Source organism: Centruroides vittatus, unplaced genomic scaffold (genome assembly GCF_030686945.1).
Source record: "Centruroides vittatus isolate TY-2023 unplaced genomic scaffold, ASM3068694v2 scaffold_2802, whole genome shotgun sequence".
Classification (NCBI taxonomy): Eukaryota; Metazoa; Arthropoda; class Arachnida; order Scorpiones; family Buthidae; genus Centruroides; species Centruroides vittatus.
In genome coordinates, this window is record NW_027122693.1 from 1,579,949 (window position 1) to 1,596,736 (window position 16,788).

The following is a 16,788-nucleotide window of genomic DNA, read 5'->3' on the forward strand; positions in this document are numbered from 1 at the left end:
TGACTAATACATAAGTTATGGAACAAACTATTTCTCATCTTTCCAAATTTAAGCATCGAATATCCAAATAAAGTGCTATTTACTGCAGTCTCTTTTAAAGGTTGCTTTCTCAAGAAAGAAAAGCAACCGTAAATAACACTGATGTTGATAGATTACACGTCTATTGTTCTCTTTGTCCGGAATCAACTCAGAAAAGTGACGACAATGCCAAATTTGCAAAGTTTTAGAAAAATGCAATTTGAACAGCTGCAGAACTGAAAATCGAATACATCGCATATTGTGGAGCGAAATAATTTTAAAATGATACGTCAATATCAAGTGCTTTGTGAAGATCCATTATGAATAGTTCCAAGATAACCAAGACGAAGTTTTTTTTAAGCAGGAGACATCACATTGTGGTATTGTAACTATTTATATCCGTTTCGTAAGTGTAACAGAGTGAATTCACAGAGTTTTCATTAAAGTACCGCAGCGGTTCATAACAGATAAACTGACGAAACTACACACGTGAAAATCTTTCTTACAAGATATTGTCTCCATGGTGACTGTAGTGGTAATTAAGCAAAATCAAATAAACTCTTTACTTTCGGTAGTGACGCTTTATCGAGTTAAATTTAGTCGGTAATATGAAAATTACCTAAATTCAATAACGCTGCTCGTCCTTAACATAGCTTCAAAGGTTAATTTCGGCATTGAAAACAGGCAGTGGTGCTTCAGATAATTTCATTGCCACTACACGAATTTATAGATTTATAATGAAGTGCAATAGCTCAGTTCATAAAACGTTTAGAGCCAGTCGTAGAGTCATATGTACTATTATTTATATTTTATAGTCTGTTTGATTTGTTTTATTTCGTATAGGTGAACGTGTAAGAATTACTACAATTCTAAAAATGAATATCTTGCACATTAATATACGGATATTTGGTCGTGCAAGAATTCTTCGTGTTCTTTAGTCAGCTCCTATTTGAATCAACTTACATGAAGAATTGAGGGAAATTTCGTTTCAAAAGTAACAATTCACAAACTATTACTCGTATTTCTGTTTAAAATCAAAACTAAAATAAAGTTTCTTAAATCATCATTGTAGTGTTTGTTTGCTCTTATGTATAAACCTTGCATAGCATTTCTTTTGATTTAGTTGTACAGTGATATATGTTATAGTTATTAATTTTTACGCCATGTTGGGTGTCAGATTGTATTCACATGCAATTATAATGCTTAACGAGGTAATAATTATAATAGAATTAAGCATTTTGTTCACGTGTAGTTATTTTCATTATTGTAGTTTATTTGATGTTACATTGTCTTCTATTTTTTTGTAATTTTCATGATAAATGTTACAACAAAACGAAAAGAAATTGCAATATGATTTCGAATATTGTAGAAAATACAAAATTTATTTATAAAATATGTAATAAAGTATTATTAAATCTTGCGAATTAATACATTTGAGTTTGCTAAAATACAGTCATGTGCATGATATCGAAATGTGAAACGTCTCCCTTTATCTCCCTTCTCTTCGATCTTCAACCGCCAAAATTTAATAGCATCAATCCAGCTAATAAACAAACCTTTCTTCAAAACTTCAGAAATTTTTGACAAAAACTCCATGAATTATTAAGCTTCAAATAAGACGAACAAAATCATTCTTCCTAAACACAATAGCATCTATTAATACAGAAAAAACTGTCAATTTTTTTCGTTCCATTTTCTCCCGGTCAGTACTTGGAACGGAGATGATCTGGCTGGGAATACCGAGTTCTGCTACAGTTTTCTTCCTCCCTGTTTGCCTTTTTAAAATATATATATATATATATATAATTACGAGTTTAATGCATGCAGTGGACGATAGCTTCTTTAGGCGATATGTTTCCGTCGAACACCTGGTTCTTGAAGCAACACCTGGTGTCTATGTCGTTATTGATTGAAGTGCGTTGACAATCCATTTTATAACTTTTATTCCTGTAGTGGAAATCCAGATGTGGATAACCTGTTTAGTAAACTTTGCATTGTAGAACTCTCGAAGTTTAGTGATCCGTATTGTAGAAAAACTTTGTTGTTCCATTGAGGATTATTGAATTGTCGAAACTGGACCAAATATAATGACGTTAAAGTTTCGAGGAAAGAAATACTTTTTTAAGCTTTTAGTTAATAAAAAGAAACATAAGTCGTCATTCTGCAGCAAATGTAAAAACTTCCATTACGATACCGGGCACGAAATATGATTCTCGTCTACTTCGAGGAGTTATAGACACAAACTTTAGTGATAATGAGTAAGGAATGAACAGAAACAGAATTTCATGATATATACTTGTATAATAATGTAAATAATACTGAAATTAAAGTCATTATAAACGTATTTATTTCCCTGCTTTTTTGAACCTTTAATATATATTGATGCAACAAGGAAAGAGGGAGGAAAAATGGCAGCAGCACCCGGTATTTCCAAGTACTGACTAGTCCCTACGCTGCTTGACATCAGTATTTTCAACGTGATCTCGATGACCCATCCATTGATGCCATAGAACTGCATTGTCTCGTTTGCTTATTGTGCATACGAGATTTGCGTACTCAGTGTTTCAGTTTATTTTATAAAGTTTGCCATTCAACGTAACTGTAGCTATAACCTCCTCTTTATAACTGACTTTAAATAATAAATCAAAACACTTCAATAATTTTATTTTTCAATTTTATAACAATTTTTTTAAAAATTGTAACTGTTACTATTATTATTTTTAATTTATGATCTAACTTAAAAATTCACCGCTATCTATTTTTGGCGCTTTAATACGTTACAATAAAATAAACGTATATTTTCTGGAAATACAGTATTATATTTATAATAATCATAAGAAAGAAGAAATTATAAAAATGTTAATTATTTTATTAATTTACTTTCTTTATCTAAAAATAAAACTAACGTACGAATTTATAATATTGCAGACTCATTTTAAAAACAAGTTAATCTGGCAACCCTTATTTTTGTAAGAAAAAATGGCGGCGTACAAGTGGAGCAACTTTCATTATTACGTGCTTCTTTTTTTAATATTTATGAAAGAAATATACTCAGAAGAACAGAATTATCCAGAACATTGTCTTAAAGACGAAGATTGTAACCCGTCTAGTCCTTTAGTTCCGTGTGAAAATTTGTAAGTTACTTGTCAACAGTTAAGGAGTCGTCCATAAATGCTATCACGCTAAAATTCCACATTTAAAACCTTTCTGACGTCATTCATTGTTTATATTATGATAAAGTCATTCTCCTGAGTGACGTCATTTTAGTTGTCATCTCCTACAAGGCCTTTTGTATTATTACGTCATAAATGCACTGTGTAATGGATATTTACAATTTTATCAAAGTAAAACACTATATAATAGCAAAATTTTATTTTGGTACAAATTAAACTCTGAAGGAGGTTGTTAGGAACCTTATCAGAGCTGTAGACCAAGCTCTAGGAGTAAAAAAAGTCAAAGAAACTGATGGTCACGTGTATATATGGCATGATAAAGCCCCCTGAAATTACCCTATCTGGAATTTTGAAGACCCTCAAAAATGGGGTAAAATTTAAAAGTGAAAAGATCCAGAACTATTTCTCAAAACAATGCTAAAAATCAACTTTTTGCTACTGAAAAAGCTTACAAAACACAAGAACATTATTGTGCTGTTTACTGGTATACAATTGGTTGCACACTTTGTGTTCAATAAGCAACTCGGGGCCTTGGCCTTGCTGGAATCAGAGACGAGCCACCATTTTGGCACCAAGGGTGCCAAGATGGCGGCTCGTCTCTGGTTCCAGCAAGAAAACAGTGGGACGCACGTTCTAATCTAACCTAGCCTATTCTAATATTTTGGTTGCACAATCTCTTACACAATTATGGTAAAGTACTGTTCTACTCTCTACTGACACCGGGATTTATAAACTACAACCCCAAAAACGAACCTGTTACCGGTGTTCCTTGCGAAAATCATCTGACGATCGTCTCACTAACGTTTTCGAACTAATAAAAGTTCTTCAGGTGAAGATGGAATATTTGAAAAAATAGAACGGAAGGTTTTAAATCGAACTGCTTCGTCTAATTCCGTCATGGCTGACATTTGTTTATTATGTGGAACTTTTATTAGTTTGAAAACGTTAGTGAGACGATCGTAAGACGATTTTCGCAAGGAACACCGGTAACAGGTTCGTTTTTGGGGTTGTAGTTCAATTATGGTAATTTATTACAATAGGTTAGGTTAGGTTAGAATGTGCTTCCCATTGTTTCCTTGCTGGAATCAGAGACGAGCCACCATCTTGGCACCAAGGGTTACATTAACCGCAACTCAACTTAGCACTACATGTGATGAAGGGTGACATGTTAGACCATTATGGTTCCTTTGACTTTTTACTCCTACAGGTGCAGTCTACAGCTCTGATAAAGTCCCATCTCCTCATTCAGAGCTATAATTTTTCCATTATTTCACTCCCAGGGATTTGTAAGGTGTTTTTCAATTGACACTGTGGGAATGTTAGAGGCCATTGGAATGCTTTGTCCTCTTGAGTCCATATTGTTAACATCCATCCACTAGACATAATCTGTATTACATTTCTGATTAAAGCATTCCAAACAGATTCTAAAGTTGTTTCCTTCCAGCCCAAGATAGGTGCTGTAGTCCAGGAGTTTGTTCCATGAACCCCTTTTTTTAGTCAGGTGAAAGTTATGGATCTTTCCTCAGAATATTGTTTTTAAATGTATAAAATAAAATTTCAAAAAACTAGTTATACAGAAATAAGTTTATTAATTAAAATAATAAACATATTCTATAGATTTAGAAAATGTTATCGAGTATTACTTTCTACATTTCTTTTTTCTTTCATATTCTGAAAATAAACTTTATTGAATTTTTTCGAATAATCTCAACATCTTTAACAAGTCTTACACAGTAGATAACTGCTTAACTTGTAAAGATAGTAATGTGCTTGGTCTCAGTCCCGTGCTCTGATGGATATTGAGATTCTTTGTATATACAAAGTACCTTGTTTAACTCAACAGATAATGACCTCACAACAACAAAACAGTAATTTCATAGCATTCTTTTGATTCCAGAGTTGTAAAGATGAGCTAATGAGTCATTTGTAACATACAAGTAGTAAGTATGTGATGATGTAAATTCTGCACCATTATAATCACAGAAATTTTGCCTATCACTACTGTGGCTGTAACAGATTTTGTTACCAGCCATAGTAAACTAACTATACAATGCATGTTTACCTTTTGCTATCATTTAGTGTTCTGACATTACGAAGATCCTTTCCCTCTTTTTCACATTTTGAACTACCCCCGTGTGATGTCATTTATGGACAGTTCCTAAATAAATTACGTATTAAATAAAATGAAAAACGGTTGAAATTATGTGTATAATTCACTTTTATGTAGGCCATTGGATTTTTTAGATTGTGAAGCACCTCTCGATTTAAAGGGAAATGAAACAGCAAGAGAAGAATTAGGTTATGGATGCACAAAGGTAAGTTTTTATATTTATAATTTGGTAAAGGTGCAAGAAATAGTCATGAAATACTTAAATTTAACTTACAAAATTAGCTGATTATGAAAAAAAAAAAGCTGAAGTTACCTCATCTCTTGAAGCAGTTATAATGTAGTTTAATAAAGATATGACTTGAGTAAAGATAGTGGCATTGTTCAACATATCAGTTATTTTACTTGAAATTTTATTTAAATAATTCTTATGTTCTTGGTTAGCACATGAATCAACCTAGCATATTATTATAAAAACATTTTATGCTTTCAGGTATAGAATACTGAAATATATATAGAATAGACAAGTAGCAGCAATGTGGTATAGGCTTTTATTACTGCAGTTTTTTTGCTATATTTCATGTGTAACTTTAAACTGCTGTCAAAACATATCAATTTTTATTTCTTGTGGTATATTCTGGATATTTGTTTTTTTCTTTAATATATTAAATTCTTAGGGTGTACTATAGATTACCACCTATGGAATTTCAAGACTTTGATTATATATTTGAACTCAGGGGACCGAAACGAGTTCAACGGTACCCTATTTTTGGACCGGAGACGAAAAATAAAAAAGTTATCATACTTTTTTAATGCTCTCATGAAGACAGCACCATAGTTGCTAGTAAGCCATCTTGCGGTAAAGTCTGCAAACCATGACGTCGGACTACGGTGATCTCCAGGAGGGTTAAACACGCGATACAAGAGCAGAGAGAGCGACGCGACTTCCGATCATCGCGCGATTGCCATTTCAGTTAATGTTACTTATGGCAGTGAACATGGCGGACATTCCCACTGTTTGTGCTCCCGACTGACCTCCCGGAGAGGAGCTGCCGGCAGACCGCCATGTACTAAATGTCACTAGTTATTGATTCACAGTAGCTCTTGAACAAAGTAAAAAAAAGGAGGAAACGTCTACTAAAGGCAATTTTAACAGCAAGCGACGCGACTCCCGATTGCGATAGCGAGGCCAACTTAGTGGAGAGAGCGACGCGACTCCCTATCATTGCGCGATCGCTGGAAAAAATTATGATAACTTTTTTATTTTTCATCTCCGGTCCAAAAGTATGGTATCGTTGAACTCGTTTCGGTTTCCTGAGTTCAGATATATACCCAAAGACCCGAAATTCCATAGGTGGTAATCTATAGTATCCCCAATTCTTATACACGTTATTCTCTGAGACAACAAACCCCTTGATGTGGGTTCCTATCCATAGTAAAGGGCCTTCCCAGAGATGCTTTACCATCTCTTTACCATCTCCAGGATCTGAATGACCTCCATGTGTTTGCCATGCATGGTGATTGTATGATGGAAATGGGGATCCTGGCAGTTGAGGGATGACACGCTGTTCCCAACACACTACTTTTTCCTTGCTTCATATAAATGGGAGGCTCAAATCAGGCTCAATTTGACTCAATCGGCTGGTCATTGAGTCAATTCTGACATTGGCCCAGAGTCAACTGATCAATGCAGTCTGGGTGGACATATCCCTTCTTGACAGTTTTGTCACATCAGACAAGATGTGCTCTTCTCAACTTTATTGTGAGGGTATAGCTCCTGGGAAACTCTGGTGTGACAGTCTATGGCAGGGAATCTCCCATGTGATGACATTCCCTTGTTGGACTCTATAGTGAGTGGAATCACTGGGAGCTGAATAACTTTGTATTAATCATGGACTCTAAAAATACAAAACATCCATGTACAGAGCAATTGCCTACAAACAACATGAACATTTCCAGTCAGCCAGCCTACTTGACAGTGCATGCTACTGGAGAAAAACCGCTATCCAAATGCTCTTCTTTTCTGATTAAGAAGCTATTCGAGTCAACTATTGGGGATCCAAAAAAGTACAAAAGTTAAGATCGGGGGACCTATTATTTGAGACTATATCACCTCATCAATCCGAAAGTTTTTTGCAATGAAGACTTTAGGAAACATCAAAATAAGTGTCATACCACACTGAATTTTTAAAAATTCAATGTGGTATGACACTTATTTACAAAAATTTTAAAAAAAAATTATTGAATAAACAATACATACAGATATGTTTTTTAACTTTAGTCCTTTCATATGCACATGAGGAAATAACATTAAATAATAGGAATTTAATTCCCATATACACGGATGGTTCTAAATCAGGGAACTATGTTGGTTCAGCATTTGTCTGCTGTGATGAAATCATGGCAGATCAAATTTCTTCTGAGGCATCTATTTTCACTGCAGAATAGCAGGCTATCTACTTTGCCTTAAAACATAGAGAAAAGTTGATTATTGTTGCATGAATTTTACCATCTCAGTCAGTACACATCTCATCTAAAACTGTTTCACATTCTGTGCTGAATAAAGTTCATAAACTTATTTGCCATATCTGCAATGAATTTCTCTCCAAAATTCTGCTGGGTCCCAGGCCATGTAGGTATAAGAGAAAATAAACAAGCTGATGCAACTGCAAAGTCTGCTAGTCCTTTAACACGTCCAATGTGTGTTGAAGGCAGCGATTTCAAGTCATAGAGAAGAGATATAGCAGAACATATGGGATGAATAAGTTCACAATAAACTGTACAAGATCAAGCCTTTGATTAAGAATTGGACACCTGATGAGGTTTATGACAGATCAGAGGTTATTCTTACTTGTTTGAGAATTGGACATACTCGACTGACTCATCAATACCTTTTGAAGAGTGAAGACCAAACAGTATGCCAGCACTTTTAGTATTAAACACATACTGCACAGTTACTCTGTATTTGAAAGGAGTCATAGGCAGCATTTTAAAAATACAAATTTGTTGGGAATTCTTGGCCAGAGACCAAATCTTGATGTGCTACTGGACTTTCTGAAAGTCACTAATATGTTGAAAGAGATCTGATTATTCTATTTTATTTTTTTTAAATACCCTGTTGTTGTTTGTTATTATTATTATTATTATTGAGTTTATATTTAATATTTTATAGAATTTTATTTACAATTTAACTCTTGACATGGAGCAGCTTGGCCTGTGTGGCTGTTGTGCAGAAAACCCCAATCAATTAACCAATCTGAGATGACAAAAATGTTTTTTAATTCCTTTCTTGCCTATCTGAAATCCCAGGAAAAAAACACTGTGCTCTTATTCAATCAGAGATATCAGTGATCTATTGAGCAGAATGGTGGCTTCCATGTTGTAACTGCGTTTGGCAGTGATTGTTGTGAATCGAGAAGCTTTTTCCGAGAATTGTCGTGCTTCTCCTGTGATTGTGTGACCCTTATCTTTTACATGGTTAAAAATCTTGGAAACTATTTCGAAGAACAACTTGTTTATTAATAACTTGTAATTAGACCAAAATTGAATTGAATTTATATTGTAACTGTAGAGGTTATCGTAATCATTGTTTTTAGTGCCAGTTTAAATGGGGTTACAGTAGTAGGTAATGGGGTCTTTTCCATTTTGCTCTGCTTGCTACTGTTCAGCATTTAGTCTCAATTTTGTTTTCTGCTACATAATCTTTCCACATTCTGTTAGATCTCTGCCTCTTCGGGTAGGAAAAAAAGAGGACGAGTTAGACTTGTAAGTTAATGAAAACCTGAATACAAACAACAGATTTCATATTTTGGGGAAATCTGGTAATTTCTTTCAACTTTATATAGACATAATTCTTATTTATTCAGCTATTTACTTGTTATTAAAACTATTGATGAGAAAATCTTTAAAATGAAATGTGTAAAATTTACGGCCCATTATGTTGATGACATTTTTTAATTTATAATACAGGGTGATCAGAATTAACATGTAGGTGTAAGTTTGTTGCTCCTCTGTCTTACCATCTTCGTCAACCATTTTTTCCATTAATTCACTTAAATCCTCATTAAATAAATATAAAAACATCTTACCACTGGAGTATTTAAATTTTCTGTACTAATGTTTTTTGCCTCTATTTATGAGCCCTCGTCATGTAAATTGTGTTTGAATTCAGAACAACATCAAACGTTTCTTTTCAGATTTCAAATTGAATTAACAAGAATATATTTAATGACTTTTTAATTTTAAAATTCTAAATTATTATTATAATACTAATAAACTAGCTCCCCAAAAAATGAATACAATACTATTTAAGGTTGACAACTGTCCAATATTGTTGTGCATATTACCCAGTGTTATTACTCATCCCAAGTCTGTTTTTAATAGCGTATCTGCATGCTGTTAGAAGTGAATGCGTTAACGCCAGGGATGTAGAGTGATTTTCAAGTTTGTTTAATAATCTCAATTTTTTCTTTATTTTTGGCTGTAGATGGCACTTAATGATTTTAGATTCCTATCACAGTACTGAAGTTTCTTGTACGTTTGCGATTGATGCCAATGCTGTTTTCTTTCCCTTTCTTTACATCATATTGGTGTTCTTTAACTCTGGATTTTAAATTCCTCTTAGTTACTCTAACATAAACCATTTTTAGGTTAAGCTCTTCATTAACTACCGGGACCCTGTATACTCCTGCTTTATTTTCTTCATTTTTCAGTACATAATATAAATTAGGAGCTCTTTTATATACCATGTGTGAATTATTTTGTTTGGAAAGCTCCTCCATTATATGCCTGATATCTTTTGGTATGTGAACAAGCTGTTTTATTTATTTTCATTTTAGTGGTGGTAATCTTGTTATGATGATTAACCAGACTCATCAACAATTTGTTCGAACGTCCCAGTTTCTTAGCTATCCTCCTAATTCTTTCTAATTCTGCCTCCTCCTCCACTATACGTGTGTTGTGTACACATGGGCTGTTTTAATTAAAGCCTTGAATGTGGATGCTTTATATTGTCTCGGGTCATTTGATGTGGCCAGTATAGGGGACTGAATGTTGGTTTTACGTACACTTTTGTGCTAATTTGTTCTGATCCTAAGGTGATATCAATATCTAGAAAGTGCATATTTTCTAGATATTGAAATGACTTTTACTTTTCTGTTCGAGTTTTAGCTTCAGTCCTTCATTGTTGTCATTTACTACCTCTATGAATCTGAGAAACTATTTTCCTTCTTCAATAAAATAAATGTTGTCAATATGTCTTCTTCAAATTCTGAGATAATGTTATTTCCTTTATTCTTTACCACTAGCTCACATAAAAGGACTGACATGGGGTTACCCATTTGTACCCCTTTACGTTGTTTGAAAATTCTTCCTTTCAGAATTTTTAAACAACTTGAAAAGTCGTTAAATATATTCTTGTTAATTCCATTTGAAATTTGAAAAGAAATGTTTGATGTTGTTTCGAATTCGAACACTATTTACCTGACGAGAGTTCCTAAATAAAGCCAAAAGCATTAGTAAAGAAAATTTAAATACCCAGTGGTAAGGTGTTTTCATATTTAGTTAAAATTAGAGCTGGGTTAGAATGGATTATTAAATCCTCATTACTGAGCTCCTGCCTATGACTTTCCCACACTTCATTAACATCAAGTTCCTCAGTTTCCACATGTAATTTCAGTGACTAATGAGGTAGTGAAACACTACCTCATTAGTCACTGAAGGCAGTGGCTCAATTACAGAGCTTTTTCCAAATACCATCCATATTTTACTTATTACTTTATGTCAGAAATCATCAATGTTTTTTATTACTTTGTTTATGTTGCAATACTTCCAGAACTGTAAGTGTTACACCATTCATCCCTTCAATCTCTTTTGTAGCCTGTGAGAAGGTTCTGCATAGCTTTAAAACTTGCTATTGTATATAGATCCTTTGATTGAAGGACAGAGGTTGTATTAGGAGGAAGTTATACTATTTGATATTGTTGTGGATGAGTACAAGTAGGACACCGAAAGGCAGGTTTTGTTGAAGCAGTACTTTTTTACATCCGGAATAAATATATGGAAGAACCAGTCTTCAAATACAACCTTTGTCATCCATATTTTGACATTGGATTTCGACTGAACTGGAAGCAAAGCTTTAGCAATGCCCTTAAAGGATTTGGGAGTTTTGGAATGGTAAACTAGAATTGGTTGAATTTTATAGTCACTGGCAATATTTCCACCTAGCGCTCTATTTCAAAAGAAACTGAGTTCAAACCCTTAAAACATATACATACATGTTGGCATTCTCTTCCAGTACAGACTAGTTTCTTCGACGTTGAATACTTGTTTTGGGAGGTAGCCTCTGACCTCAATAATTGTAGCCAATTCCAAATAAAACTTGACTGCTGCTACTCTAACACTCTTGCCTTGTTTCCTCTTTAAGTCATCAAATAAACTTACAGCTTTTTGTTGAATTAAACCTAGGCATGTGCTGTTGATGCAGATCTTCCATCCAAACTCGCAATAATTTTTCCATATCTTCCATCACTGCACTTCTCTTCCTAATTATTGTTAGTGTGTTGATGTAGAATTTTGAACATGTTCCAAAATATATAAAACTGACAAGCTTAGGAATCAAACCTTGTATACATTTAAATATATTTATTTTAAGCTGAAGGAAGGTAAAATATTTAAAGTTGATCAATATACTTAATTGCCAAGTGCATTATAACATTAGAATTAGTTCTATGTAGATTAAAAATTCAATATTGAACTGGAAAAAATCAAACTCAATATTCTTTGTGTCTGTGCACCATAATACTTTCTTAAACAAAACTTTTTATGGGTATTTTAGTTTGGAGGACAGAAGTACGAAGACGTCCAAAAGACGGCAGTTAACTGCACGGTTCTTCTCGGAATTGAATGTCGGGGGAGGAGGAGTTTTATGAAGGAGGGCTTTCCTTGCATTAAGTGAGTGAATTTAATTAATACAAGGAATATTACTATTAAGAAATTAGCATTTTTTTTAATCTTAAAGCAAATTGATATTGCTTCAACTCTTGTTATGCTATTTACAGTTCTATTAGATAATATATTTATACACTCATGTCCAAAAAATAAGCATAATTGTTCAATCCATAGATAGTGCAAAGCAAAGAGTAAATTTGAAAAATTAAAATGTTTCCAGACAATAAAAAATACTCGGGATGTAGTTGAATGTTCCATTAAAAAGCACATTTAGACAAAATGTGCAGGATCTCTAAGTACAGAAGTACTATGGCACCGTTTCTTTTGCAGTTTCATCGTCATGGATGGTTTTTTTGCTATGACACTGACTGATAATATTACAAACACACCATGTAGATAATGATGTAAATGAAAGAATTATTGAAAGGCTAGAACAGACCAGTTTTCCAAGACTAAATGTGTTACAGACATCATATTCTGGTTTTGAACCAGATTTTAAAGAACTGGAGATGTTGGACTCCAGGAAGTGGACATTATAATAGAAAAATGTCTGGTAGTAGCTGTATATTGCCACTGGTATTACAACAAACTGTCTATAAGAGGCTTCGTGCAAAGTTTTTTTGCTAGATTACCAGTACATTTGTTACATGGGAAAGCCCAATTAAGATTAATGTCGATGTTCTTGACACTGACTTTTAATGAATGGGGCAGTGGTCAATAATGAGTCCAGGTGCATTTTACAGAACAATTTTTATCAGATTAGAATGTGAAGAGTGTGAGGACCCTGATACAGTCCCATGAAAAAGATCAGTTTGAGGTGGTATATGGTATCCACCTCAACCTGCATCTCACTCAAAACCATGAACCATGGTTTTGAGTGAGATGCCATTACTGCAAGAGGATATAGAGACAAGGTTTTGGAACTCCTCTTTTCAAAGTGTCGTGGGTGCATATTTCATTTTTATGGATGATAATGCCCGTAAACATAGGGCTATGCTCGTCAATGATTTTCTTGACAATGAATATATTCATTGCATGAAACGGTCGGCAAAATCTCCAGACCTGAATCCCGTTGAACACTTATGGGATGCTCTATGGCAATGATTTGCAGACTTTTTCTCCCATGACTCCATTTGAACGTTAGCAAATTTTTGTAATCTTAACATTGAATCTATACATTAAAAAATAAATTATTTTATCTTTACTTTGAAAAAATAAAAGGTAAATTTAAAATATGACTTCAATCATTTTGAATGGTCTTGCATTTTTATCACAAAGCTCACTAAGTAGAGGTTGAATTTTTGGTAGTTGACCAAATTTCTTCCACAAATTGTAATAGAATTTTCAACATACATTTAACTTCTTCAAAAAACTGGTTGTATGGAATCAAAACATAGACAGATATACCCAAAAGTAGTGAAAGGAATAAAAATATTAACATCCATTTTGTAACATATTTAAGATTTGTAAGCAAATTGCTGAAGTTGCTAAGATAAGGATTGCTTGTAGGAGAAGTGTGACAATCTTGTCATTGATCAGAAATAATACAGATCCAGTAGAGGAGCACTTTGCACTGAGGGTATATGCTATTCCAGTACATAATACTAGTATAGACTGTTTCTTGGGATACATTGGAGCAACTGCTGGGTCCCTGAGGATCAGTGTAAAGCAATGTGAAATAAGTAAGAAAGTGTCCAACATGGCACCAATGGCATAACCTGTGGGTCGATTTTGAAGGCGTGCGCCTACTACATTGGACTGAGGATGTTATGCATTTGAGATGTGGCGTACGTGACAATATTCACTAGAAATGGACGAAAATGTTTGTGTCAGTAAATATTTTTATTCCTTTTATTGGTTTTGGGTGTATTTGTGTGTGTTTTCTTTTCAACACATTATATGATTCATTTCAAGTATCTTTAAGAGCTTGAAGCCTGCAAAATAAAAATATCTTTGCAAGTTTTAAACTCTAGTTTGAAATTCCACTACAAATTATACAAGTTAGTCAAAGATCATTTATTTCTTTATACAGAGGTGTGCAAAAATATTGCAACACCCTAACATTTTCCGAAAATGTGATACAATAGAGCAATAACTTGAAGTTGCATCAACTATCATAAAATTGTGTTTTATGTCACCTGAGCATTACAATTGCATCATCATTTTGGTTGTATAAAAGTGCCACGGATGATTCCACTAAATATTAGTGTTGGCAGATGTTATTACTGCACACGTTTTCACTTTTGGTTCACATTTCTTGTTAATAGAGAGGTTGCGGCCATCATTTTCAGCCCAAAACATGAACGTTGGACGTTCGAGCGCCACCATCTGGCAATTCTAAAAGGTTGACGATGGCATTCGCTATGTCTAGCATGGCAAGTAGAAGATCGGTTTAAACTTCTTCATTTTTTTGTGTTTGGGGTTAAAATTATGACGTATTTTTATTAAAATAACGATTATTTAAGCTTACTTGTTTTATACGAAATCGTGCCTTCTTTTTTTTGTTTGTGTTCAATGTCACGACTTGGTGAATTTATAGACACTTGGCAAATTCATCTGTTTAATCCATGATCTTTACAGAGACGCATTTCGGGCTTTCGCCCCTCTTCAGTCTGTTACGTAATATACATATGTTATATCTGGTGGGCATCTGTCCGACACCTTCCACACTACGTCTTCCCACTTACTTTCTCCCCCCTGCTAACTTGACTGCTTCCCTCGCATGTCTCACAGCATGTAACCTCTCCCTCCCAGAATGCTGCACACAGCCACACCTAACAACTGTATAAATATACTTTTTAAGATATTCTATTTAATAGCTGTAACCAGCTTTTATGAATTTCTAAAAAGTATATTTATGCAGTTGTTAGGTGTGGCTGTGTGCAGCATTCTGGGAGGGAGAGGTTACATGCTGTGAGACATGCGAGGGAAGCAGTCAAGTTAGCAGGGGGGAGAAAGTAAGTGGGAAGACGTAGTGTGGAAGGTGTCGGACAGATGCCCACCAGATATAACATATGTATATTACGTAACAGACTGAAGAGGGGCGAAAGCCCGAAATGCGTCTCTGTAAAGATCATGGATTAAACAGATGAATTTGCCAAGTGTCTATAAATTCACCAAGTCGTGACACCAAACAAAAGATTATTTAAGCATTTATGAATAATAATGTAAAAAAACAGACGATTTTAATCCAGAAATTATTTACTTATTTCAATATTTTTGCAAGTGATGTGAAGTGCCTATAGAATTTACATATATTTGTCTTCGTAATAGCTTATTATAATTCTGTAGAAGTAGGTTTGTTCTTCCACGGCATCTTCTACCATCAACAGCGTAATAGATTTGTAAATTTTCTAAAAATAAGTTCCCAAGCTGCTTTCGGATTTACATAAGCCACTACTTCCCTTGACAAAAGTATGTGATAGTTCTATCGTACGTTAGGAGACACGACGCTAATTAAAAATAATTATTTAGTGTTATTAAACATCCTATGAATACTTTAAAATAGTTTAATTTGTTTATTTACCTTTGCTGGTAGCATTTGCTGGTAACATTTATCGTTGTTAAATGTTTCCACCATTTTTCAACAATGTCCTATGAGTCAGTGTGTGACGTGAACATCACACACTGACTCGTGGGATATTGTTGTGAACGTGTGCTCCGACGTATTTTACTTGGAGTTCAAACGTCAAACTTATACTTCTGCTTGCCGTACAAATTTAACGTTTGAACTTTGGCTGAAACCTCTCTAATGCCACCTTTTGTTCACAATAGATACAGTAGCAAACTTAACTTTTAACACAGCTTGTGAAAAGCAAAATAATTAATTCATTAAATAAATGTAAACACAAATAAAACATATTCTGTTATTGATGTCCGTACCAATGTCACAAATTTGTACAAAAATCTATTGCATTCTATTTTTATTAGGAAGCTTTTAAAGGATTTTTAAATGAGAGTAATGTTTGGAAAAAGGAATTTACACGGCCCTCTATTTGGGGAAATAGGCACTCTGGAATCAAGTTGCGTGCAAGAGTTAGGTCGTTGCTTAGTACTTTTTCTTGCCTTATTTGGCTTGATGTAATTGAAAATGTTCTGTTTGTATGTTAAATTTCAAGCTTTTCTAAGGTTTTGGTCAAATTGACAGGTATGCTTATTTTCTGGACATAAATGACAATTTTATTGAGAGACACAAAATCATTAAATATATGGCATTTTTCTTTCTACTAGATACAGCGGCCATTATTTTGTAACTACTTTATTATATTCTGTACTACTGGGATTCTTGGGAATGGATCGCTTCTGTCTCGGGCACACCGGTACGGCGGTGGGAAAATTGCTGACCCTGGGCGGCGTGGGCATCTGGTGGATTGTGGACATCGTCCTTCTGGTCACCGGTTCTCTCGTACCCGAAGACGGAAGCAATTGGGTTCCTTATGCATAATTGCATTTTCTTTTTGTAAATTGTAAATATTGATGTAAATATATACATACATTTTTTTACCTAGATAATAGTTGTATTGATTTCTAAAGATTTATTTT

The 16,788-nt window shown here is 34.1% G+C and overlaps 1 protein-coding gene across 1 annotated transcript; it reads left to right on the forward strand.

The window, feature by feature from the left end:
• Positions 1–2,998: 2,998 nt before the first annotated feature.
• On the forward strand, positions 2,999–16,758 carry amrt (amaretto). The gene is made up of 4 exons (XM_067285590.1): positions 2,999–3,152; positions 5,419–5,506; positions 12,134–12,249; positions 16,477–16,758. The coding sequence occupies exons 1-4, from the start codon at positions 3,055–3,057 to the stop codon at positions 16,688–16,690; spliced, it is 516 nt and encodes a 171-aa protein (XP_067141691.1). The 5' UTR covers positions 2,999–3,054; the 3' UTR covers positions 16,691–16,758.
• Positions 16,759–16,788: the final 30 nt, after the last annotated feature.

Excerpts from the sequence above, each read along its gene's own strand:
- amrt (XM_067285590.1), top strand. The coding sequence starts at position 3,055 with ATGAAAGAAATATACTCAGAAGAACAGAATTATCCAGAACATTGTCTT. Across the intron at positions 3,153-5,418 it reads TTAGTTCCGTGTGAAAATTT|GCCATTGGATTTTTTAGATT; the intron begins GTAAGTTACTTG and ends ACTTTTATGTAG. Across the intron at positions 5,507-12,133 it reads TAGGTTATGGATGCACAAAG|TTTGGAGGACAGAAGTACGA; the intron begins GTAAGTTTTTAT and ends TGGGTATTTTAG.